At 39.0% G+C, this 25,624-nt stretch overlaps 1 protein-coding gene across 1 annotated transcript in view; it reads right to left on the bottom strand.

Moving 5' to 3' along the window:
• CHD7 (chromodomain helicase DNA binding protein 7) overlaps positions 1 to 25,624 on the bottom strand; it is a 132,463-nt gene that overhangs the window by 32,103 nt on the left and 74,736 nt on the right. Inside the window, 9 exon segments of the mRNA XM_030971645.1 lie at positions 4,180 to 4,423; positions 4,856 to 4,977; positions 5,074 to 5,211; positions 6,133 to 6,216; positions 7,574 to 7,688; positions 9,074 to 9,129; positions 14,013 to 14,078; positions 15,162 to 15,299; positions 18,633 to 18,771. Of these exon segments, the coding sequence (XP_030827505.1) occupies positions 4,180 to 4,423; positions 4,856 to 4,977; positions 5,074 to 5,211; positions 6,133 to 6,216; positions 7,574 to 7,688; positions 9,074 to 9,129; positions 14,013 to 14,078; positions 15,162 to 15,299; positions 18,633 to 18,771 (1,102 nt within the window).

The following is a 25,624-nucleotide window of genomic DNA, read 5'->3' as shown; positions in this document are numbered from 1 at the left end:
ATGACTATTTGAATATTGTGCTCACTGGTCTAAAAATGAAAACATTGTATTTTTTTTTTTATTTTTTTTTTCCCCATTAGACACTCGGGATTCAAAACACCTACAGTTCATAGAATGGCTTGGGTTGGAAGGGACCTTGAAGACCATCTAGTTCCAACACCCCTGCCATGAGCAGGGATGTCTTCCACTAGACCAGGTTGCTTAAAGATCTGTTCCATCTGGCCTTGAACACTTCCAGGGATCGGGAATCTACAAAAACTCTAATGAACAGCTTTGGCAGAAGCAAATATCTGAGCTCTTAAACGCAGAATGTGTATCTGCATACAATTTCATAATACTTTTGTAAGTCTGTGTTAAGCAAAGTTCAACAGGACAATTAACTTGATGTCTGACACCATATTCACTGGTTCATTAGTTCAGTCTTATTTTCAGCACCGATATAAAGACTGTTTTAAAAAAAACCCTGAATAAACTTTATTCAGGAGCATGAAATGAGCATCTTTGTGACATTATGCTAAGCTTCTTCCCAATGCTTTTCAAAGAAAAATGTAATTTGGTACCTCCAGTGTCACTGGGTCTGTGCAGAAAAACTGTCTCTGTAAGGATGAGCATTACACAAGTTCAAAGCTATTCCACATTTTCAAAGGACTCTGTCATGGGTTGTATATTGAATACATTTCAAAAGAAACACATATTTTACAGTAAGGTGACCATTTCTTCCCTTAGACCTGTGCAAGACTGAATCCTTTTATAAGTGACCTGCATATAATCCTCTCCAAACCACGGGGATCAGAACTGGCTACTGACTCAATGAAATGATTGAAAACCTGATATCCTGAACTCAGCATTAAATCTGCCTACTCAAATCAAGAACATTTCAGAGAGAGTAATGACCTGCTCAACAATGCTTTCTCGTGGCATAGTCCAGAAGTATTTATCTTGTTAGGGGCAAAAAAAGCTGTTACTTAACAAACAGCAGATGAAGATACATTAAGTGGGCAGCTTTGAAAGCCAGAAAACTGAAATGCTGTAACCCTTTCACAAGCCAAGTAAATTTCCACCACAAACCAAGCCAGCTCTTTTCCAAGTCTCCATCATTAGCTGTATTTGGCACATATAGGTTTTGTAATCTTAAAGCAGAACTCCTCAGAGGTGGGATAATACAGAAAAAGCACATGGTTTGTTTGATATTCCAACCAGGGAAGGGCTCCTAGGAAGACCTTCCAGTTATATTGCTCAAGAACACCAGAACAAGCCTCTCTATGCGAACCTCACAGCAGAATGTCTCTGATAACCCCACGTCCTTACTGTTGAAGTCACACCACTGCAGAAATTTATTTTATTCTTGACTACTCTTGAGCATTTCACAACAACTTGACTCTGGTAACTGGGGCTGACCCTGAAAAATCACGCTACTGCACATGGGGTAGGTGCTTCTTATGCACGTTCTCTGTTGTTACTGCCCTTCAAAAGCCACTCACACACTCTCAATGTTCAATTGTCTTTTTGAGAAACAGCTCAGATTGAGAAGACTCTTTTCATATTAAGACCTAAAAAGCCAAAGATGCCTGATTTCTGGGTTGATGTGTCTGGCAAGGGAACTAGAAATGATGCTGCCAAATCATGACTTATTTCATTCCCTTTTTGTATCCCATCCTATTCCCAGTGATGGTACTTCGGAGAATGACAGAGTGAACACTACATGGGGACTCTTTTTTTCAGAACATGAAGAGATTTTTTTCCCTGTTTTTGGTTTCCACCATGTGTTTCACAGCTGACATTCTTACAAAGAATAGAACACAGAAGGTGATTTTGTGACACATCTAAGCTAGCTGCCACCAAAAGGATGAGTTCTTTCCATTTCTCTTTTATCCCTAAATGCAGTAATTGTCTGATTCAACTCTTAACACAGTTCAGAGAGCAAAGCCAGCAGAAAATCATTCATTTTTCTGTGCCACGAGTGCTTTGTCATTACTCGCTATGGGGTAAAATGACTGCCACACTCACGGCAAGAATTGAGTTAATATGGCAATGGGGGAACAAAACTTTCTGCTGCATCTTGCTGTAGATCCCTTTAGTTACTTTTAAATCAATGAAACAACATTGCCAAAATAACTTAAGAATCTGCACAGTAAGTGGGATTTTTCAGATGACATTCCTTCAGGCTTCATGCTAAGTAACTGTTAAGGGGAAGAACATGCTGAGAACAAGCACCAATCAAATAGCAAACAAACATGATTTTTAACACAGGAAACTATTCAGCAGAGACAGTATTTGTATAAATCCAAATTTTTAAATTATATAAAATATCAATCTCTGCTAAGAAATTATTTTAAAATCAGAAAAACTGATTTCAATCCCACTTCATTTGTGTCTTATACATCTAGGTAAGAAGATAAATGTGAGAATTATTATAAAGAATAATAGAGATTAATAGAATGGCCAGGACTGGAACCTTAAAGATCATCTAGTTCCAGCACTCCTGCTGTGAACTGGGACATATACAACTTCTCTGGCCCACCAGACCTCAATAAAGCAACTGTTACTCAAATAAATCTTCAACAAACACAGATTTGATTTTCATTTAAAAGTTTCTTCGATAAATTGCTGAGAAAACAGTCATCTTCTAGACCACACAACTCTTACTTCTAACTAATATAAATTACTATGTGTTTGTCTACTATGTTTAAATACATAGTTCTTTCTGTTTGCCCTAATGGCATGTCAAGTTGTGCCACAGCCATACCTTCAAAACAGCTTTTAATCAGTTTTTTACCTGTAAAACCATATTTCCTATCTTGCAATTTCTCTCATAGCTTTGCTGTAAGACTCTGGTTTTTCAACATACTTTGAGGACATGAAGTGAGAACTAAGCAGAACTGGACCACCCATCACATCACTGACAATGAGGAGAATGCTTTTCTCATCTTTAATATAAAGATTTGTTTTCTCCCATGCACTTGCAGTACACCAGCCCTTTTAACCACTGTGTCACAGTGGTTTAACTGGTCATGTGTCATGACAAAAAAAGATCTGCTTTTGTCTTACAGCCTTCCAGAGCTGAGCTCTCCCTATGGAAGAATCATCTTAATTCCTTGGACATAGACAGCCCTGTATTTAGCTATCCTGAGTATTGCTAGATTGGATCCAATTTATTAAGTAATACAGCTTACTCTGTATCCATGAACTGTCTTAATCATTTACCACTCTCCACATCTTTGTGTCGTTTGAAAACTTCCTCAGTAATGATTTTATGTTTTCTTTCAGGTCACTGGTAAGTTATATAGCTCATGGACATGAACCAATCCCTGAAGAACTATGCTGGAAATGCAAATCACTTCTCATTAACAATTACATCAAGAAATACCAGCTAGCCAGTTTTAAATCCACTTAATGTGTGCCATATTGATTTTATATCCTTCTAGTTTATTAATCAAAATGTCCAGTGGTGTAAAATAAAATGCCTTAAAGAAAATCTAAATGTATGAATTCACCACTATCACTTTTTAAAGCTCAGTTGAAAATAGTACTCCACAGGTTGAACTTCTACCCTTTTTCTCTCTTAAGTGAGGCAGATTTTATTATTCTGCAATAACATTCAATGTATGCACATTTTATTTCCCTTAATTCTGTTTACTCTGGGAAAAGCCATGCACTTAGGAGTAGGGATCTGATGCTCCTCTTAGCTTCTGTTTTCAAAATAATTTCCTGTTTCTACCCCTAGTAATTTCTGCTTTCCTTCACTCACAACTATTCAACCTAAGCACAGACAAAATATATCTGACTTACAAAATTTGATAAAGAGGCATTGACAAGTTTAATTTCTGCAAGCAGGTCTTTCCTGGAATGGTAGGCAAAGATTGATTTTTAAGCTTAGTTCCACTTAAAGGAGTTTCTCCATTAAGAATCTCTTCTGCCAGCTCCCCTCAGAAACACAAAATAACAAAAACCTTGCAGGAAAGAATGAAACTCTAAACAAAAGTTGCACCATTTCATGGTGCCCCTTTATTCCACAAGAGATACTGGCCACTATTAAAAAGGATTCTTAATATATGTATCTGTACATCTAACTGAAACCTAACATACCAGTACTGAAAAACTAATTGATGCTTAAATTAATAAACAACTGTAAAGCATATACAAAAAAAGAGAAAAAGAAAAATCATTAAGAGCTTTTACCTGTGGATCTTTGAAATACATTTCATACAACTGAATGGTCCGCCGACTTGCCTGACTCCCATGATACACAACCACATTCAACTCTGTCCAGGTGCGGAACTCCCTTTCCCAGTTGGGAATTGTGGACAATGGTGCAATAACCAAGAAAGGACCATGGATTCCTTTCAAATATATCTCATAGAGAAACGTAATGGACTGGATAGTCTTTCCCAACCCCATTTCATCTGCTAAAATGCAGTTTCGTCTGAAAACAAGAATAAAAACAGGCTTAATGATTTATTCCCAACTTAAAACATAGAAAATCAGTAAGGCAATAACCTGAATAAAGCACATATTTCTAGAATGAAAAGGCATCATAACATTTTGCATTTTAAATAAATGTTATGATTTGTGATGCAGTTAGCATGGATATATCCCTTCTATCTACCTCTCAAATTTACAAGGGGGAGGAAGAAGGAGCAGCAGGGGCATGCATGAACCCAAAGCATTTGCTACAAGAATCTATCTGAAATATTCATGTTCCACCCCAAATTAGTTTGTATATGACTCCTGCAGCAAAAAATGAGCCACGTAAACGATTCTAAAATCTCACTTTAGTGGGTTACTTTAAAAGGCTGCTATTTCAAATAAAAGCTTTTCCAAAGCAGGATTCAGCAGTAAGCTATGTTTTACGTACGTGTTGTACCAATTGAAAAGAAGCCAGTTTACTCCCTCCAACTGGTATTCCCTGAGTTTGTTATTGTTTTTATACTCCCTGGAACTCTCCGATTTCTTCCAGTCATCGGCAGGAGGTCGCTCCTGTTTCAAATACAGCAAATCCCATTAGTGGTTTCTAAAAGACCACATTACTTTACTATTTTCAAATAAAATCCTCTCTATAGAGCCAATTCTTACCACACGCTCCATTTCTGGCTCCCTAGACATCAGTTTCTCAAATTCTTCGATCTTGGCTTGGTCGATGTCTTGCTTGAGCTCCCAAGTGCTGTCTTCGTAAGGAAGCGAACACCACTTCACCAGATAGTGCGTGACAGGCTTTGTTAAGACAAAAATTACATTATCTCACAATACAGAAGGAATAAAAGTGTACACCCATTCTTACAGAAGATCTGCAGGCTAGATGAAATTCAAAAAGCTTGATCAGACCTGAATGCCTGATTCAGCCAGAAGGATAAGCAAACAGCAGGCTGACACCTTGACAACCTAACCAACCAAGTTGAGAACCTGGAGAATGCAGGCTTACCACCAAAATGAGCATAACACATTTGAAATCAGTAAGGTTAGACTAAAATTTAGAAGCAAAACAATATTCCCACTTCAGTCCTTACAATTCTATGCTTTACTACATATTTAAAAATTGACTGTTTTATCAGTGTCATCAGAAACTTCACCACAGACAAGTCAACCATCACCATTCACTGACAGAGCAACATGGAAACAGCGACCTGCCAGTGAAGCTTTCTATTCTCCCAGGACCAAAAGGGAATCTCCAGGAAGATAAAATCATCTTCTTTGCAGAACAAGTCATTAAAAATGAAGAAACAGTGAGTTTCAGGACTTTTTCTGTAACAGGCAGTCTAAACCATTATGACATTTAGCTAAGACTCTTTCTTGCCATTTTCATTTAAATTCTGCATTACACGTATGAACATTGTACTTCTACAATATTAAATATCACTTCTTCGTTGTTCTTGCCTTTTGGTTGGTTGTTTTGCATGCTTTTTTAAAAAATAGGTAACTTAAGAAAAAGTTTGGAACTCTCACTTAACCCCCTTTATTTAAGAGAAACTGCTACATTAGCCAACGTTTTCTCAAACATGTTCCTATTTTTTATACATATATACCATGGTAGTTTCTGTAAATGTTTAACATATTCTAATTAATGTATTTCTAAACAATAAATTCTAAACACAATGTCTGTATGACTAGAGATGCACTAAACAAAGTTTTGTTTACCTCTCCATTATCATCTGTGCTACGTGAAAAATCCATGATTCGATCAACTTCCACATAATCTGGATTAAAAAGCTCATCATCAATCTGTTCAAGGAGAGAGGCAAAAATATAAAAGATATCTCTATTAGCCCTTCCTGAGAGGGAAAATTATTATATATTTCACCAGGCAATAATATTTTGGGTCACGGTGACACAGAATTTATATTTGGCAAACTTCAACATGTTAATTGAAATGCTACAATTCAGCAAGATCATTCCCCGTGAGGGAATCAGACTTCTCAGACTTTGTTAACTGGGCCTCTTAATTACTGTGTGAAACCTTTTACTGTGAGAGAATGTTTAAGAATATTTTAAATGAAGTGTGAAATTACAATTCACTAATGAGCAATCGAAAAGGCTTATGGCATGCAATGCATTTAGCATTCTTGAAAACTACAGCTTGCAATAAAGAAATTAGAGCCTTGTACACTAAGTGCCTTTGGATTATTTTAACTACAGGAATTGTCTAATGCTTTACAAGCAAGATTTAAAGATTATTATTTCAAAAGCAGAGAAAACACAATGCATGCATACACAGTTTCTCTAAAAATCACAATTTGTCAGGTTCGTTCCTATGCCTTAAACAACTTACAGGATTCTCTTCTATATTAAAGCATTGCATTTCATTTTAAGATCCACTTCAACTGAAGAGACAGCCAAAAGGACTAAAGACTGTGTATTTTAAGAGCTTTTTCTGAAACAATGACAAATTCCAAATATTTACAGTAACTTGTGATCCACTTGGAAATATATTAAAAAGAGAAAATGGAAACAATTCCAGCTATCTTCTCTTAGAACAGGTGGAAGTTTTCAATTTGCAACAGGTTTTTTTGTTTCAACTTGAATGATATAGTAAAAATAAATATAAATAAATAAACACAGTAGCTCATGAAGACATTTTTTTTTTTCTTAAAAGACAGCATTTTTCTAAAAGGTAATCTTTCAGAGACACAAATCAGCAGATCTGGTCTTTTATTGACAGGACCCCTGCCACATTACTGCTTATGGCTCTAAGTGAAATTAAATTGATGATAAAAAGCTTCGAATCCCTAGTGAGCAGCAGTCCATAACATAGAAAAAAGGCATGCATTTCTTCTGGCATAATCAGCTCCTGAGAAAAAAGACATGGTACTGATTCAGTCAGGCTTACAAGGCTAATAACTAGCCACTCACTTCAAGGAAAAAAAAACCAACCAAAACTATAGGAAAAAGCATACAATCAGGATAGATGACTTTCATAAACTTGCAAGACTTGCATCCAGAATGCTTTATGCTTTATACCAGAATAGGTGCTGCTGATATATCACAGACTTATTCAAAATGTTCTGCTTGCATACAGAACAAGAATTCCTAGGAATATTCCTTAAACACCTGAAAGAAACAAACAAACAAAAAAACATACTTCAGAAAGGAATTTATTCTGGCCCTGTTTTGCCTTAAACCGCTTAATCTTCTGCTGAATTCTCTTGTCTTTGTCCAGCTCTTCCACAGATGCCCACTGACAGTGAAGGTAAGAACTAGAAGATGAAACAGAAAAATCTTACTCAAAACTCTGCTTCCATTGCACTCCTGATGTATTCTACTAGTACTAGATCTTTCCAGCACAGCGTGCTGCTATGCTTGGAAAACTTGACACTATCTTCTTTACCATAGAGGTTATTAATCATCTTTACTCAAAGTAATTATACTTACTAATGGAGAAACTTGTCAGGAAATAGAAACAACTCCCACTCAAAATTTGAATACATACCCTCTATACTTAGTTTGGCACAAAACTAGGATGACTTTTATTGGACATACTTAAAACATAATTACTATACAAAACACTTATGGTAAAGTCACTATTTAACATCATATTCTAGCAAAGAGCGGGATTTTCATAAGTTAATCAAAAGATGCAAATATTTTAAGTACTACCATCCTATATAATTTTTTTGTGAGAACAGCATTGAAACTCAAAATTACTTGTGAGTCTTTCAAGACTGACAGAGAGAAAAGAAAACCCCCTCGTAAATGCAGTTCCACAGTAACAACATAGAAGAAGGAACAGTATCTCTGCCAAAGTGACCTGTCCTACTCCATAAATTTAGTCTGTCAAAAGCTCTAGTGCTAAGACAGCACAGTTAACACAAAAATTATGTCTATGTAATAGAACTAAACAAAGCATAATTAAGCAATTAAACATTATACAATAAACAATATAGTGCAAAGGATACAAAAATGACAGCATATTTAAAGTGAAGTCAATTACGTGCAGTTAGCTGCCACAAGCACCCTTAGAGCAGACTTCTGTCTCTCAGACAAAAAATTTGGTAAAAATACACAAGGTGTGCTATTTTCCTACAAGAAAAATGAGCTTATCCAGCTATGAAGTGTTTTATTTTAAATTCTGATTGCATTGCAGTTTCAGAGTCCAGAAGTGAAACAACATGCTGCTCTCACCACGATTACATTCCTCTCATGGAGGGGTAACGATCTGCTGGAATACTGAAAGCCATCTCATTTGTTTGTTATCTTAGACATTTTGTACAACATAAATCTTGTTTTTGATACAACATCAAGGGTTATGTTTGAGTAGTTTGCACACACTCTACAGTTGCAGTTAGACCTATACAGCACAGGTGTGTGCTTATGAGCCTGCATGCATAATGAGTCTTTAAGTATTTAATAGCAGAGCAATTTTACCTGTGGATTTAATTTTGGAAAGAACACAAAACAACACTGTCAAACCCTGTACCACCAATGTAAGGTATTCCCCTGTTTATTTGTCACTGTTTTGGGTTAAACATTAGATAGGTTTAAAGTTTAATAATAATTTGTATCAGTTACAAAACCAGTTTTGAATGCTATTTGGAAGTTATATGAACTTAAGGATAGCAATCAAACCCATAACTTTACTTACAAGTTTTTGTATTTTACATAGAATTCCTCTACTTCTACTTCCTCTCCATTCTCCATCTAAAAGAAAAGAAATGTTGAAACGTGAATTAAATCTCTAAACAGCCCAACTTATTAAACTATTTAAAAACTATCTGAGATATGGACTATGGTCCCCACACAGAGACACAAGTGGAGGTGTAGGAAAAGGTTTGTGGGGGAGGACATGGGCGAGGAGTTTCCTCCAGCTGCTTACCCAAGTACATACTGCAGTGCTTACTACAACTTCCAAGACATGAATCATTTGAACTCCTCCCTAACCACATGCAGCTTCATTCACAACCTCACCCCAAATCTGGCTTTCTGCCAAACCCACAGTGTTAAGTAGAAGCCAAGTGTACCATTTTCTCAGGCAGCAGCCAATTAGCAACTGCACTCCTGAATGCCATATGTATTATTTTTGGCTGGCTCATGGCAACTTTACATTGTGGGTTTTGTAATGTTTTAAAAAAGAGTTTTAAAGGGGGTTTATTCCTCCATATAGTTAATAACTCCAAACAAGAAGCCATATAAAACTAAACCTTATACCTCTACTAGAATTGTAGTGCATCAGTGTTCATGGCTTTAGTTTTACTCAATGGTGCAATTAAATTCACTCAGGCAAGATGTCTCACATACAGAGCAGCCAAATTAAATTAACACCCAAAAACTACATTTAAAGCAAGGTTAAAGCTGTGACATAAACCAGCAAAACCAAGGGCATTCAGTGCTAAGAGTTGAGCTACCCCTAACTTATCCCTGGTGCCAAAGTATTGCATAACATATGGCATGTAATACTTTGTTGAATTGCTCCTTAACCCAGCCACAGGACAAACTAAGGACAGTGCACCAGGCACACATTTAGAATTCAGATTATGTCACAACATTAACTGTTTGTTTTTACTAATGAACTTTAGGAAAATTTTAAACAGAGCAGCATTTTCTGGTTCAAACATTTCATCAGGGACAACATCATCTGTAATAAATACTATGTATGCAGCATTAAACAGGCAAAACTGTTGACTGCTGCATAAATCAACAACTTTTGTATGTTTCTACATATATTTAAAATACAAACACACACACGCACACAAGAGGGACTACCCTGAAACTTGAACTGTCATTTTTAGTTACTGGCTAGATTTCACCTCCACAGCAGTGCAATTAAAGAACAACAGTAGCAGCTGCATTAAACTGTGTTCTAGCACAGTGAAGTTCATGCATTCCCAGTCCCTGATTCACACAGTATTCCTTTACTTCCTGAGTAGCAAGGGAGTTTCAGTTTAGCATTTACATCACTCCAGTACAGTCTGTTTGTATTCCTTCCTAGAGAGAGAAACAATACCAGATTCTGCCTATTTCTCCCTAAAGAAATGGAAGAAGATTCCTGGTGCTACTTCTTGATCTTGAATCTTCCATCAAAGAAGATAAGCTCTCCAAACCATGCTCTAAACGCAAACACAGGGGAGAAATTCTCTGACACTCACAAAGACATTGTCAAAGGAAAGAAATCTGAAGATCATCAAGATTCTTTTTAAAACAAAAAAAAAAATAGAAGAGTCTCTCTCAAGATGATATTAATATTTAGAGATCAAAACTGCATTGAAAAAAGAAGTTGGAGATCACATTATCGGAACCTATTCATTGCCCTGAGGCAAAATTAGTCTTTAGGAAGTCAACCCTAATTTTAAGACATTAACTTCTTTTATTATCTAAAATGTATTACAGCCAAGTCTCTTTGATTACTCTTAAACCAGAATCCTTTGAGATCCATCAGTATTACAATGACAACATCATTAAACACCTTTACATAGAGGTTTCATATTAACCAAATTCACTCCCCTCAGCAGCATTTCAGTCAAACATATTTTCTGTCAGCTGCCAACTTAATAACAATAATTTACAATGCACATCTTGATAAGTTCTGTAACTCTCATGAGTAAAACACAATTTTGTATTGTCTAATAGGTAATGTTAACTGGTCTATGTTATTAGATGTTCCATAAGAGTGCATCAAAGATTCACCTAAGCAAAAAGTACTTCAGAAAAAATATTTTTAAAATCTTAGTCTGCCATTCAGCCCCTATGCCCTCCTCCAAAAATTTAATCAAATTACAACTGTCAGCACTCAAGCAGAGGTTAAGAACATTAGGGTATATGAGACAGCACCTTATGCCTCTGATGTCACTGTGCACTCCTCACTACCTGTACACATATATTAACCAGGCAAAAAGAATTTATGCAAAATTCTCCCCCAAAATGATTACACAGACATCCTAAAATAACACATGGCAGACTTGGGGAATGCAGGACACTTCAAATTATCATTTCCAGGTGTGGCCAGGATCTGATTCACAGTCTCTGCAGATAATTGAAGAAATAAATGACCCCTTCATTCAAGCAAATACTTAAAAGCACATAATCTTGCATGCCATTGCCACAGAGGTGATACAGTAACACTGCTAATGCAAAAATTAGTTGTGTAAGCCACTCAGGTGTAGAGACAATAAAAGGGAAAAAAAGCCAAAAGAACAACCAACCAACCAACCAACCCTAAGAAAAAAACAAACCATGAAATACCCCAAACCACCACAACTATCAACTACTAGAAAAATAGCAGATAGAACTCCTTAATAACAGATGCAAAGCAACAGACAAAACCCAATCACTTCAACTGATACACAGCCCAAAATTGTAAACTAATTTGAGGAAGTAGGTACCATACACTTTTGAATTAGTTCTAATTCTCACGTGTACTAGTAGGCAAAAAGAGACATTCACATGTTTAACATGCAGGTCCAGGGTTCTACAAACTCCCTGTCCTTCCAAAATATGTGCTATTTCTGCTGGATAGCATAATCAGTTCTAGCTATTCCTTTTCAAAGTTAAGAAGCAGGAATTCAAAGGGGACTGAATGAAAAATTTCAACATCCAAAATCATCAGGTTTGGAACTCATGAGGAGTGATACACGTACTTCATGCTTTCTGCAAGAAGAAAGATTATTCAAGGGAATTCAACATTCCACATTAGGAACAACTGTGAAAAACACCATCTTTTTTACTTCAAACAGGAACTCAGCTCTACCTTTTACTCCGTACGTTTCAAAAATGGCTGCAAGTACAGGGCTGCATCCTATCTGGTAACTCCAGAGCTAGACTTAGGCTATTTCTCAGAAAACCAGCATGATTTTATGATAAGAATACTGCTCCAAACGCATACTCATTATCTAATGTCCTTTACTTGAATGCAACATCTTTGTTACAACCTAATCCACTGAAAGGTTTCCTAGTGAAGCCTCTCCTCGTGTTTATTTTATGCACTGGTCCTGATCGCAGCAATTTTGCTTTGATTAGTAATCTAACAACCAGGGTTTTGATGACGTTAGTAAGAGTGTAAAAGACCTTTAATAAAAGCACAGTTGGATACTTCAGATGTTAAATATTAACATCCTGAAATCCATTTTTTTTTTGAAATTTGGAGAAGAGGGTTGGGGAGAAGAGCAGGGAAAGAAGAGACACCCCTCAAACCTGCAAATACAATCCATAAAAAACATTAAAGAAAAAGCTCAAAATAGAGCTTGCCTCCAGCAGAGCTTGCAATCAAAGACATGTAGGCAGCAGACCAACTACTTCCCACAAACTGCAGCAAAATACACACTCCCCATGAGTAATCACACCTTTGTTTGCAGGGGAGAGGAAGAAGGGAAGAATAATCGGTGAAAAACAGCTTCCCCTGTAAAGACATTTATGAAAGGACCACATCCTCCTCTCCTGCCTAGCAGACCATCAGGACAAGTAAATACTCACTTTATATTGCCTCAAGTTTATCTGAAAAATAAGCCTATGATTTGAAACACAAAATACAGCTCTAGACTTAAAAAAAAAACAAACAAAGAGAAAAACCACTCCAAAAAGCCTTAGAAGCTTATGCTGTAAGGTGCATAAACAGGTCAGATTGAATCACAGGAACTCATGACATTAAGTGAATTAGGTTTACAAAAGTGTTAATTATGTTAGGACAGTAGTAATAAAATTAAACACACATACCCCACTTTGTCCATGAAAAACAAACAAAACCCCAAAAACAAACCCCAAACCACCACAACATTGAAAAAAAAATCCATTAATAAAGGCAAATTTCCTTTCTCCAATTTGAAAATTAACACTGAGGCAAAGATGAATTGCTGGTTAAAGATCAACATGATGCTGTATCGGTCTAAGTCAGACAGTTTTCTGTCCAACTGTAGTACAAGTCAGAGAATTAGCTCCACAAAAGAGTCTATAAATACAATCATGTTCTTTTTTGGAGTAAGTTCTTTTCTACTTCCTTCTCAGACTTCTAATACTTTGGAAGTGCAAAGGCCAATCAAGTTGAGAAGCAGATTAGAAAAATCTATAAGCAAAATAAGAACCAGGAGGCAGGGCAGAATTATAAGGGAATCACACTGAACTTGAGTGTTTCTTTCACCATCTTAGCACAGGGACAAGGAAAATATTCATCACCTGTCTATGCATCGTACTTGCTCACATGTAAATTCTTTTCAGCTGCTAAGCACAACTGCCATCAAAAGATGCAAAAATTATGGGCAAGGGTTTTTGAGTTCTCTCATTCCTCAAACTCCTATGGAATATTACTCTGAAGTGAAGAGCATCACAGATTTCACCCAAGCATGTATATTTGCAAAACTCAAATTTCTCATCCAAAAAAAGCAAAGAAACAAGTAAAAGATTAAACAATCTGTTTTGTGTATGTCTACTGAAAAACACATTGCATACCATCTGAATACACTTTCAGGGAACCTCCTCTGTTCAACAGAACAGTTTTTAAATTGGGAATATCCAAGGTATTTTAGGAACTCAGTAAGGGCTTCAGAAGAAATATGCTTAGCCTATTTAAAATATGAAGGGAAGGGGATTTATTTTACCTTTTTCTTGACTAAACGGCTACTCATGATTTTCTCCACAATAGGACCTTCAGCATCAGCAGATTCCTACATCATAAACAGCATACAAGAGTTATGGGAGTGCATCTTTGTTAAAGACTTCCTTTATTAGAAAAACTTTAAAATAATTTTTTGTAACAGAAGCTTAATACCAAGAGGACATTTTCCCCCTAGCATGAGAACTTTGAGGATTCAAAGAGATTTAATACCATAATAAATGACTGAAGGATACTTGTTTAAGCCTGTTTTTAAGACCTAGTGCAACTCCAGCTCCCTCAGTTAAGAAGGCTGATGTGCACAGACAAACAGATATAACAACATGAGCAGTTCCCCTGTCCTAAAATGCTTTCAGCACCATACAGTCTAAACAGCAGATGATGTTCAGAAGCTCTAGCTGGCAGTGCAGGTGTCGACACGATCACTCTCAAAATTGCCTGCAATTCTCTATTACATTAATTCACTATTACAACGGGAGGCAAACCATCCCAACTGTCCTTCTGATAAGACACAATTAACAATGGAGATCACATACAATATTTCACAAGGCTTAACAAATTGCCAAATGAAACACCAAAGAACAAGGATATATTCTTGAATAGGTCATCAGTTAAATGAAGTAGTTTGAAAAAGCACTACAAAACAATGAGATTGTTACAACAGTCATTCCTACAGTATTACCCCTCATCTTATTCAAACTATTTTATCCATCATTTACATTGCACAGAGAATAAAGTGTACCCTGCTGGGTACTACAAGGCAGTAATTTCATAAAGGAGTTCTTATGGTGCCTAGCAGCAGGGGACAAGCTTGAGTGGTTTATTAAAGTCACAGAAGCCAGACCACTGAATTCACAGAAGTACATTCTAGATTTCTAGCAGTACAGTTTTGGTTTCCTTTACCTAGGGACCACTAATTTCAAAGAACTCAGCTTGAACTTTTAAGCTGTATATCATCAAGCTGTATATCATTTGCAAACAAAGCCATGAGTTGATATATTTTTTAAGAATGTAAAAACTTATGCCTTCTGACACATTCTATCAATCACATGTGAAAACCATTCAGGAAAAGGGCCCATATTTGACCTCTGAATGCTGCAGTTATGGCCACCTTTCCAGCCTGTTCATATCTGACCTGTTGCTCTGACTGAGAAGTATTTGAAGGAGAGTCTCTTCCAGCAGCATCAGCATCATCAGCCTCTTCATCTGAAATCTTGAACTCCAGGTCTTCGGTATAACGCTTCCTCTTCACCTGCCTGCTGGAGCGTCGTTTCTGAACAGAAAGCATCCATATTTTTCATGAGAAACAAAGTTGATGAGAAGCAGAATAACCAAGAAAATTTCTCTGTGTGTCTCAAATACATTAGTGTGCAGTAAATGCTATAATTTCTACAACACCCTGGTAGAAAGAGAGGACTCAGGACACTACCATTCTGAATTCCTGCCTGTTAGCCATTCTTAAATTCTGCAAGCAAAAAACAACAGAAACCTAAAATGAAACAAAAAACCAACCACAAATAAAAATTGACTTTATGCTTGTTCCCAGCTGGAAAGTGGGGGGGCATTTTTTCCCTTTTTTTTAACATTACTAAAACAACCTTAAAAAATTAGGAAGCCTATCTCAGAAAGCAATTAAAACCCAAGAAGCTGCACCTCTCCATTCACATCTGTAACAAACTTTGACAGATGGCCAATGCAGGAGCCAAACACCACCTTTCCACAGCATGGTCCACTGTGTTGCTAAGCAGTGACTACACACTTTCTTCCTCTCCCCATCCACCTAGTTGTACCAGGATTATCTTGTAGGGGAAACACAATGAAATACGATTTCCTCACTTCACTGACCCAGCACTGTTCAGAAAGGCATCCTGCAGCACAGCATGGGAAAAGACCCCAAACTAATAGAGGAGAATGGAAAACTTGAACCACCCCAAATTGAAAACATGATTTCTGTGCTCCCATACCCTCACCACGAGGATGAGATAAAGCTTTAGCAGGATTGCACAAAACAACCTGTAAAATACAGAAGCATGCATTTGACATAATTTGCAACTTTATGTTCAGTGCTGGGTATTGTTTCTACAACAATAAAATTCAACTTCCCAGACAGTCTGCATCAGGTTATATATTTGAAAAGCTGTAAGCATATGTTGCTGAAGAAAACTGTCAACTGAGCTTCAAATGTCTTAATGGAGTAATGTGTACATTAAAATTATGTTGACTATCAAATGTTAAAAAAACTCCATCATACATACACTACATATTTATATATTTAACACTACTTCTTTATACATCTTTCTCAGCCACTGCACATCTTCACTGATACGTGCAAATACGTACGCAGCTTGTTTAACAGACTTACACACCTGAGTCTCTCAATATACATAGACAAACTCAAATACTTTTAGATAACTAATCATTCTTTTTAAAGCACAAATACTTGGTGCACTTCACAAAAATAGAAATTATTTATTTAACTGAAAATGAAAATTTTGAGCAAAGGTTAAGCTTACATCACCCTTTTAAACAACGGTGACTTGACTTCTACCTTTAACGCAGTAACTTATGGGGGTTTCCAGAAAACAACATTTTTATACTTCAAAATAGTAACACTTGACAAATTTGCATCGTGATTTACATGATCACTGATGGGAAAATACCAATTTTCTTCTGACTCTGTAGGTAAGTCTTACCATTATTTTTGGTGCCAAAAATATCTTCTTCCATTTCCCTAACAGAAAGAATACCTAAAACATAATGGTAGCCTTTATTTGATATTTTTTCGACTTGATGAACTTCCTGTTTCCTCTTACATTCAATGTGGTTTTGCAATTGTTATGCGCTGTTGACAGAAACTGTGCATGTATTTACCTGCACCAGATTAACTCATTAACTGATCTACAGGTAGGAAGGTGAGTAATAGGTTTGATCGTGGAATATAAAAAACCTGCATAACACACAAGGATTTCTCCTCTTTAAAGAAAACAATGCATCACTGTGCATTACTACATAATATCTCTACAGAACGCTCAGGATTTAACACTAAGAATGCAACTGTGTCTTAGACAACTGAGTAACATCAATCTCAGTTGAGAAATACATAACAAGTTTATTAACTGTAGCTGTCCCAGCAAACATGGTTGGCACCCTTTCCTAAGTTCATGCAAAGAAGTGCATTATAGCATACACAGTGCAAGAAACACAAAGTTTCCTGAACTACTTTGCCACATTTAACTAAAAAGTGATGCAAGTGCCCTAGCACTTCTATTTACAAAAAAAAAATCAAAATAATAATAAATCAAAATAAAACATCACTCAATTGTGTTTGACAAAAAAGAAAGGTTTTGTTCCACTAGACTGAAAACAAGCAATCCATGCAGAAATATTGAACTGTAAATGGAATATAATCACCTACAAATTTGGAAACCCAAAAAACCTGTCCAAAGCCCTGAAGTTTCTTCATCTTTTGCCAGTGTCATCAATCAAGCTGGCAGAGATTTGCAGCACAGAACAGAAAACTTAATTCTTCAAACACTTTAATATCTGCATGGTTTAACTCAACTTCTCTAATTCAGAATACACAGTTTGAAGGAATCAGGAAGAGCACGCTCTTCTACTGCTTCTTTTGTTTTTAACTAGAATATACTAGATCACTCACATTTCATTATTTACTACATTCTTCTTGAAAATAGTGGGAGGAAGGGCATAACCATGCTTTCGTAGGACAACTGTTAGCCAAAGTCTTCCCCAGGCTACTTTGACCATTCCCAATTGATCATTGAACATCTCTCATAATCAAAAGCAATCCATCCACAACCTGATATGCAAAGGACAAATGCAGTGGATTCATGTACACTGTTATGACTACATAGGAGTCTCATACTTTCTCCACCACAATCCTATCTCCATCTCTCCATCCTATCTCTTCATAAGGGGATTCTTATTTTTAGTGCCCCCTCTAAACACTGCCAGCAGAAGCAAGCCAGGAGCTGACCACTTCTTAACATGCCAAATGACAGAGCACACAAAACTTGTGCTACTCTATTTCCAGATTTGCTTTACGTGAAACAAAGGTTGGACAGAAGGTTATAGGTGCACAGTGGTCAAGAGAAATGAATCAATGTGAGTCCATGACTGGTAGTCCTGAAAAAAAAGCCCTTCATCCACTAAAGCAGTGTAGCTACAAGTGCTTGACATGCATGTTTCCAACACTCTGCCCTGTCATGCCTCATTCTTGGTTTCAGAAGGTTTGCAAAGCCAATGCAAGAATAAACACCAAGTTTATAAGCAAGACCTTGTAATAGTACATTAAGTCTACAGAACAGAACATTCAGCATCATAACTGCAAAACCAGTCAAAGAGAATGTGTGAAAACTCAGCAGCATCGTACACATATCTGCAAACAACACGACTGTAAAGCAAAATTGTGATGAAAAATACTTGTTTTTGTAAAATATTCACCACGGTGATTTTCATTTCTCACCTTCTTTGTAAACAACACAGAAATTACCCAAATACCTGTATCTCTGTAACGAAGACCACAAGAACTATTGTTTTATGCTTCTAAGTTGTCAAAGCCTACAATGAACTTCAACAAAAGCATTACCTGAACCCCTGGATCATCTTCATCTTCAGGATGAGGTGATGGTGGTGGAGTTTTTTCCAAATCTGAGTTTTCAGAACCTTCCTTTCCCTTGTTAACCTTTTTCTTCGCAGCACTGGCTTCTGAATCTTGCTTCTTGCTACTGAAACAAAGGTATTTTTAATCAGTATTTGTAGAAAAATACAAGCAAGAGGTGCTTAAAAAACAGTTGATCCATGAGATGTTTGTTTTGAGTGACTTCATTATTTTCAACTGCCTTTCTTAAGTATTTCAAAGTAACTGCAAATTCAGTGATGCATGGGCCATCACTACACAAGCCTTAACAACAGACACCTTGCTTCTTTCCTTCAAGACCTTAGACAGTGACACTCAATTTGTACTCAACGAGAAACTAAAAATGAGATGGGAAAGGAAGAGCTGCTCTCCAGAACCTGCACTTTCTGAAAACAGTGTTTGGACACCTGACACCTGAGAAGAGAAACAGGATTACGCATGCGCTTGTCTTGTATTAACTGTGCAGCCCAGGTAAGCAGAACCAGGGCAAGCGTTACCAAGACAAAGGACTGAATTCATCTTCTTCTACAATCCCTGCTATTTCCAAGCAGGAAATGCACTTTAGTGCCAGTGCTGAGGGCACCCATACAGCTTCAATACATGTAACTACAGCTTGTACAGGGAGAAAAAACACCCAGCTAGTATCTCAGCATCTACACAATACCAGAAAGCTATATCCACTGAGAGTGATGTTTTGAGGGTAGTTCCTTCCCTTCCTCCCCCATGAAAATGTTCATCACCTGAAGAGCTGGGACTGTCTCCAGATGCACTCATTGGCTTGGAAATGGGTGAAGACATATATAGCAAAATACAACTTTAAATATACCATCACCAAATCACAAACTGAGATGATCTGCAGCATGGCAGGGGTGAAATTTTTAAATGGCAATAAGAATCGATGGTAGAAGGTAGTATTTTAAAGCACATCTAGCCTTTGAGTCTGAGGCAGATTTTTACTAGATTTTTGTGGTCAGCTCCCAGCAGCCCATTCCCAGTGTGAGGGGCTTGCTAAGGGAAGTTGCTGAGATGGCTGACAGCAGAGCAGAGCAATGTGCTGGTTCCTGACACATGGCAAGCAGAGGTCACCAAGCACTATATAAGACACTTTTATATGGCTTCTACATTCTTATCACTTTACTTTCATACCTGGGAAATTGCCTGGGGTTTGTTTTTTCTTCATGATCCTCATATTTGTAATTTCTCATTTAAACGTCAGCTTTAAGTTTGTTCATTTTGATCAGCACATTAGCCCACCAATAGTGTCTTTTGGAGCTGTAATTTAAATTTTCCCAATACAGTCACTTGTCTCTTCAGGACTCCGACAACTCAGCTACAGCGTTATTTTCTCCTTGCAGCCTATGCATAAACTAGCAATGATTTCCAAGTTTAAAAAAAGAATTAAAAAAAATTTACACACGAAAAGACTGTGAGTTTTGAACATGGATCTGTATTATTGCAAAATTGTCTCTACTTAGCCCTACTGAGGCCATATCTGGAGTACTGTGTCCAGTTCTGGACTCCTCAGTGAAACAAAGACAAGGAGCTAGTGAATAGGATACAGAAGGGATGATTAGGGGTCTGGAGCATCTCTCTTAAGAGGAGAGACTGTGGGAGCTGGGCCTATTTAAAGAGACGACTGAGACTAGATGATCTACAGAGGTTGCTTCCATTCCTAACACTTCTGTGATTCATTAATGCATGGAAGCATCTCAACAGTAGGCATCAAGAGGATGGTGCTAGACTCTCTTCAGTGGTGCACAGTGACAGGACAAGGAGCAATGGCCAGAAACAAAAACAGAAGTTCCACCTCAACATGAGGAAGAACTTCCTTACACTGAGGGTGGCAGAGCACTGAACAGGCTGCCCAGGGAGGTTGTGGAGTCTCCCTCCCTGGAGACATTCAGAATCCACCCGGACACCTTCCTGTGTCATCTGCTCCAGGTGACTCTGATTTGGCAGGGGGCTTGGATGAGATGATCTCCAGAGGTGCCTTCCAACCCTAACAATCCTGTGAAATTAACAGGACTCGACACCGCTCAAAAAAAGCCCACTTCAAACTGTGACAATTAAAAAAAGAATTAAAAATGAAAGGGGATGTGGGGGGAAGAGTCCGACCCGGCGCAAAGAGCGCGGGCACAGCGGGGGCAGAGTTTGGCACGGCGGGAGGAGCGCGGGCAGAGGGCGAGCCCCGAGAGGCGGCGGGGCCGGGCAGCGCGCGTCCCTCCCTCCCTCCCTCCCTCCGTCGCTCGGTGCCTGGCGGGCTCCCCTCCCTCCCCGCCGGCGCTTGTTTCCGCTCTGGCTGCCACCAATGGCACAAAAAGCCGCAGCTGAAGCGGGGCCCCCTTCGCCTTTTCATCCGCACGCCGAGAGCGCTGGCGTCGCCCCGGCAACCCGCGGCCACGTGACCAGCACCTGCTCCGCTGGCCGGCGGCCACCGAGCGCTGCCATCTGCTTCCCTCAATCAGCGCCCGCCCGCTCCCGGCACCTGCGCGGCCGCGGCACGGGAACCCCCGCCGCACACACACCGGCCTCCAGCAAATCACCGCCGAACCGCTTCCAAAAACACCGCTCAAAACCGAACACCAAACAGCGACAAAGCAAAACAAACATAGAACGCCGCTTTACGCGTTTCTCGAACTTGTTTAAATGGAAGGTGACGGTCGCCGCCAGGTGAAGCGCGCTGGCAGCCCGGAGCTTTTCCCCCCGACCCCCGTAAATCGGAGCGGGGCGCGCAATTAAAGCTCAGCCGTCGTGCCGTGCCCCCGGTGCACGGCCGCCTGTGAATAACAGGCTTAAAGCCGGGAAGAATAGCGTGGGCTAGGCGGGATAAAGCACCAGCCTGCTGAAAGGCCGGGCAGCGCTAACGAGGGCCCGCCGAGCCACCGACCGCGCTGTACTACCGGCCGGCCGGGCGCAGACAAAGAGCCCGGCGCTGCGGGCAGGTCCGCCCCGACACGGGTTCCGGTCTGGCCTCCGGGAGAGCTTTCCCTGTCCGAGCCATGACTACACTTCATGAGCTGTATCTATCCCCGAGCCCTGCACCTCGGTGTACACAGGCACCCTCAGCAACGGAGACGCGGTCGAAACGATTCGGACAAAGTTTCAAATCACTTCCCTTTCCAGACCAGTTATAAACACACACGTGAAAGACCGACCAGCTTGCGGAGAACAAAGCCCGTGAGCAGCCCCACCGGGAATTTTTAAGTTCTAAATTCAGCAACAGAACTGCTCTTTTTAAACGCACAGCTACAACTTCTTTGAAAGAAAGGGGGGAAAAAAGTGAAGTAGAAATAGAACAGCACCACCCCTCTAAACGCAGGGACACACTGCTTCCCAGTGCATCACACACGCAGGAGCTTCATCTGGCCAGTGAAAGCATCAGCTTCCTTGCATTGCCAGCAACTGTGCTTCATCTTCCCACGGAGCCAGTGTGATTTACTCCTGACAATTAAATGTACCCACTTTTGACTCAGCCTTTGCACTTTCCAGCAGATCACACTCAGCATTAGCCTGGAACAGAATTACCTTTCCACATGAAGAACAGGCAAGTACTCAGAGATTGTTCTGAGACTCTATCATTAGGAGTCCCTGTCAGCGCTCAACACTGGGTGCACACGATTAGTATTTTCCAAGTCTGGCAACAAGGAATGTAAACTGTAACATACACATTTAAACAGCTACCTCTCATATTTGTTTTTACACATGCATGAATGCAAAATTTAGCCAAGGCCCACTAGTGACAAAGTGTCCAGTCTCAAAACAAGAACTATAAATCTAGGACAAACTGGAGCAGTATTTGCCACACATAAAACTTTGAAGTATTTAAAAACCATCAGTTAAACTCATCCCTCAGAGATGATATCAATACAGACATTTCAGATTAGATGTTTTACAATCTCACTCTCCAACATCCCTTTCTGGTTTCATCCTCTTACCCCTGAGGACTGCACACCATACTGACCAGAGAGGATCAGTATGAAGACAACCTGCAGAAGGTCAAACAAGCAAACAACATGAAGAAAAAGAGGCTGAATAGGAAAACAGTAAGTAGGACAACTGAAACAAGAGAAATATATACAATTTGAGAAAGATATCCAAACTCCAACAAAGTGTTTTGTATCAGCTCAGCAGCCCCCAAGAGAGCTAGATGAAACTCCAGAAACTTACAAGGGCAAACCATCTGACTCAAAAATGACCCCAAAATCATGACATGCTTTATAGGATTAAGGGGGGAATTAGCCCATATGTTTAACCTGTGTAACTACTTCACCTGATCTGGGTAACTCATAGATCTGTTTATTAGTATTTCTGACAACTATCATGGGTTGGATGATGGTTTTTTTCTATAATTCTATGATCTAAAGGAAGTCAGATGCATTACTGATTTTTATTTTACCATTTGGGAACATTGTCCTGTAACAGATTAATGACTGGAACCTAGCTTAGACAAACTTTACACATTCACTGTGGAGCATAAAAAACATTGAAAAACAAAATGTTCTCAAAACGTCAGAGATGTGAGACTTATACTTCACTGCCTTACCCAAGGAAAACAATTTTTTTAAAGCTCCTAATGTAATCAAAGCTTCTTTTAAAATCAGTTTTTACATATCACAAAAGTAGAAAAAACAGTACACAACAAGGTTTTTTCCAGCCTGAAAAGTCAGCCAAATTACTAAAAGGCTTTGATAATAGTGAAGCCTACAAGGCCTGCCCTGCAGCACAAGCAAAGGTAAATATCAGGCAGCTGGGCTGGTTCAAAAGGGAGATGAGGACAGGTGTGAACAGGAACAGCCTCAGCGGACACATGCATGGAAATCTCGCACGATTTCCTGTTCTCTCCCAAAGGCAGCCCCTTCCTGCCTCGCTCAGGATGATCCGACCTTGGGAGTGGAAACTACCACCACTGCCTCGGGACCTCTCTTCCTGTCCTACAGCTCCCCAGGGGGCTGTGTCCTGCTGTCCACACCACTCCCCCACACAGCAGCCTCTTCCCACTTCCGTGGCCAGGAGCCATCCCCTTTCTGAAACAACAAACAGCCAAACCATGTGCCAAAAAAGCTCTTCTCCAACTACCTCTAAAAACCCTTATTATGGTCATGTTTAGCACTCCCCTTATAAGCAACAACCGACTCACCCCACACTGCATCCCAGGCTGCTGCTTAGTGTGTGGGGAAGATGAAGCTTTCCCTGCCACAGGGAGGGGAGGAAGCAGATATGAGCAGCCCTGCAAAGCACAGCACACTGCTTTGAGGAGATGGGACGAGGCAAGGGCTCCTGCAAATAGCTGCCATTTGGCCCTTGCAAATAGTTACTGCTCCTGCCACCATACTCAGTGGCCAGTCTCTAGGGTTTCACAGGAAGCAGCAGGAGAGATATCAGCTGTGCTGCAGCGTGATCTTCTCAAACAGGTGGTCCTCATCTCCTCCAGGGACAGGCACAGGAGGAACAGACATCTGAGCCATGACTTTGCAATTCAGTAGGATTACTTGCCTTTCCCTTTCCTCTACTTTTGGAAAAATCTGCCTGCTTTGCATGTGCCTGAAGCTGGCTTCATACAGTTTAGAGCCCACATAATACTCAGTATCCACCCAATTTAATGAAAACCCTTCACTCATAAGCCTAGGTTAACCTACATTTTGCTTTCAAACTTGTCTAGTTTGGTCCACAAGAGATTTGTTTTGCCAGTGTTATGTTTTTTAGCCACCACTATATTTGTCTTTCAGTATTGGTAGAATTGGGCTAATATCCATTAAAAGTTAATAGTGTAATATTAATGTGTGATCTTTCTTTCACTATGCAGTGTAACATACTAGCAGAAAATTTGGACATTTTCTTTCTTTTTGAGATCCCATGACACAATTCAAACCACCATTAAACTAATGAGGTTCTTCTATTTTCCAATCTGACTTGTCCCTCACATGAAGGTGCATTTCAGTGCAGCAGGCTGCTCATTTTGTTGCAACTTGCACCAAAGATAACAGAGATGTGAAGGATAGAGTTTCTGGGGTTTTGTTTTTATTTGTTACATAAAAGGATTATACTTTTAGTTGAAATTGGAACTAAAATAACAGGGTTATGAGCTATATTAAATTACAAAATGGTTTAAGATAATTAAACATCAGATTTTTTCATCCATGTGTATGCTCTTACAGCCCGTGTCAAACTTAACTATTAAGGACTCGTTATGCTCTATCCAAAAAATATTGCTCCTCAATAAATGCCTACTTTATTTACCTTAATATTACACGATTGCAAAACTCTTCTATTGAAACTAATCATCTTACTCAGGAATGAGGACCATTAGTTACACACAGCATTTTTAGATTTCTAAACCACACTATTCCTTTCAATACTTAGAAGCAAAATACTGAGCATTATAAGCAATAGCAGTAAAGACATGCCAGACACTAACTTTATAAAAATATTTTGCTTCTACCTAATCATCCATAATCTGTATTAACATGCATTAATCTCACTCATCTAAGCTACTGTAATATTTCCTTTCCGGAGTTAGTGCTGCTGAAATACTGTGACTTATATGATTTGGACTGTTGATTTATTTAAAAAACTTTATTCAGTGATCTGTCACTGGACAGGCTCCCCAGTCTTTGATGTTGCCAAAGTAAGCAAGTTTCTTTCACTAATTTAAAATTCTTTGGCAGCATAGGATCCCCACACAGTCTCTGGGTTCTTTGAAGAAGCTTAATATTGAAGCTGACAAGACCACAAAATGAGAACAACCTTGTTTTCAGGACAGCATTTGGTAACAAGAGACACAAGCCCATTACAGCAAAAGCAGGACTTTCTCCACACCCCTGAGCAAGCATAAGGAACACCCAATGCTCTTGCTGCTGCTCCAAACGTGTTTCTCTCACAGGTAAAACAACAGAGCGTAGTACTTACTAGAATACAGTAAGTCACCTAGCCAGCCAGGGACA

This window comes from Camarhynchus parvulus, chromosome 2 (genome assembly GCF_901933205.1).
Source record: "Camarhynchus parvulus chromosome 2, STF_HiC, whole genome shotgun sequence".
Lineage (NCBI taxonomy): Eukaryota > Metazoa > Chordata > Aves > Passeriformes > Thraupidae > Camarhynchus > Camarhynchus parvulus.
The sequence above is the reverse complement of the archived record's forward strand: the minus strand, read 5'-3'. Positions and strand labels throughout refer to the sequence as shown.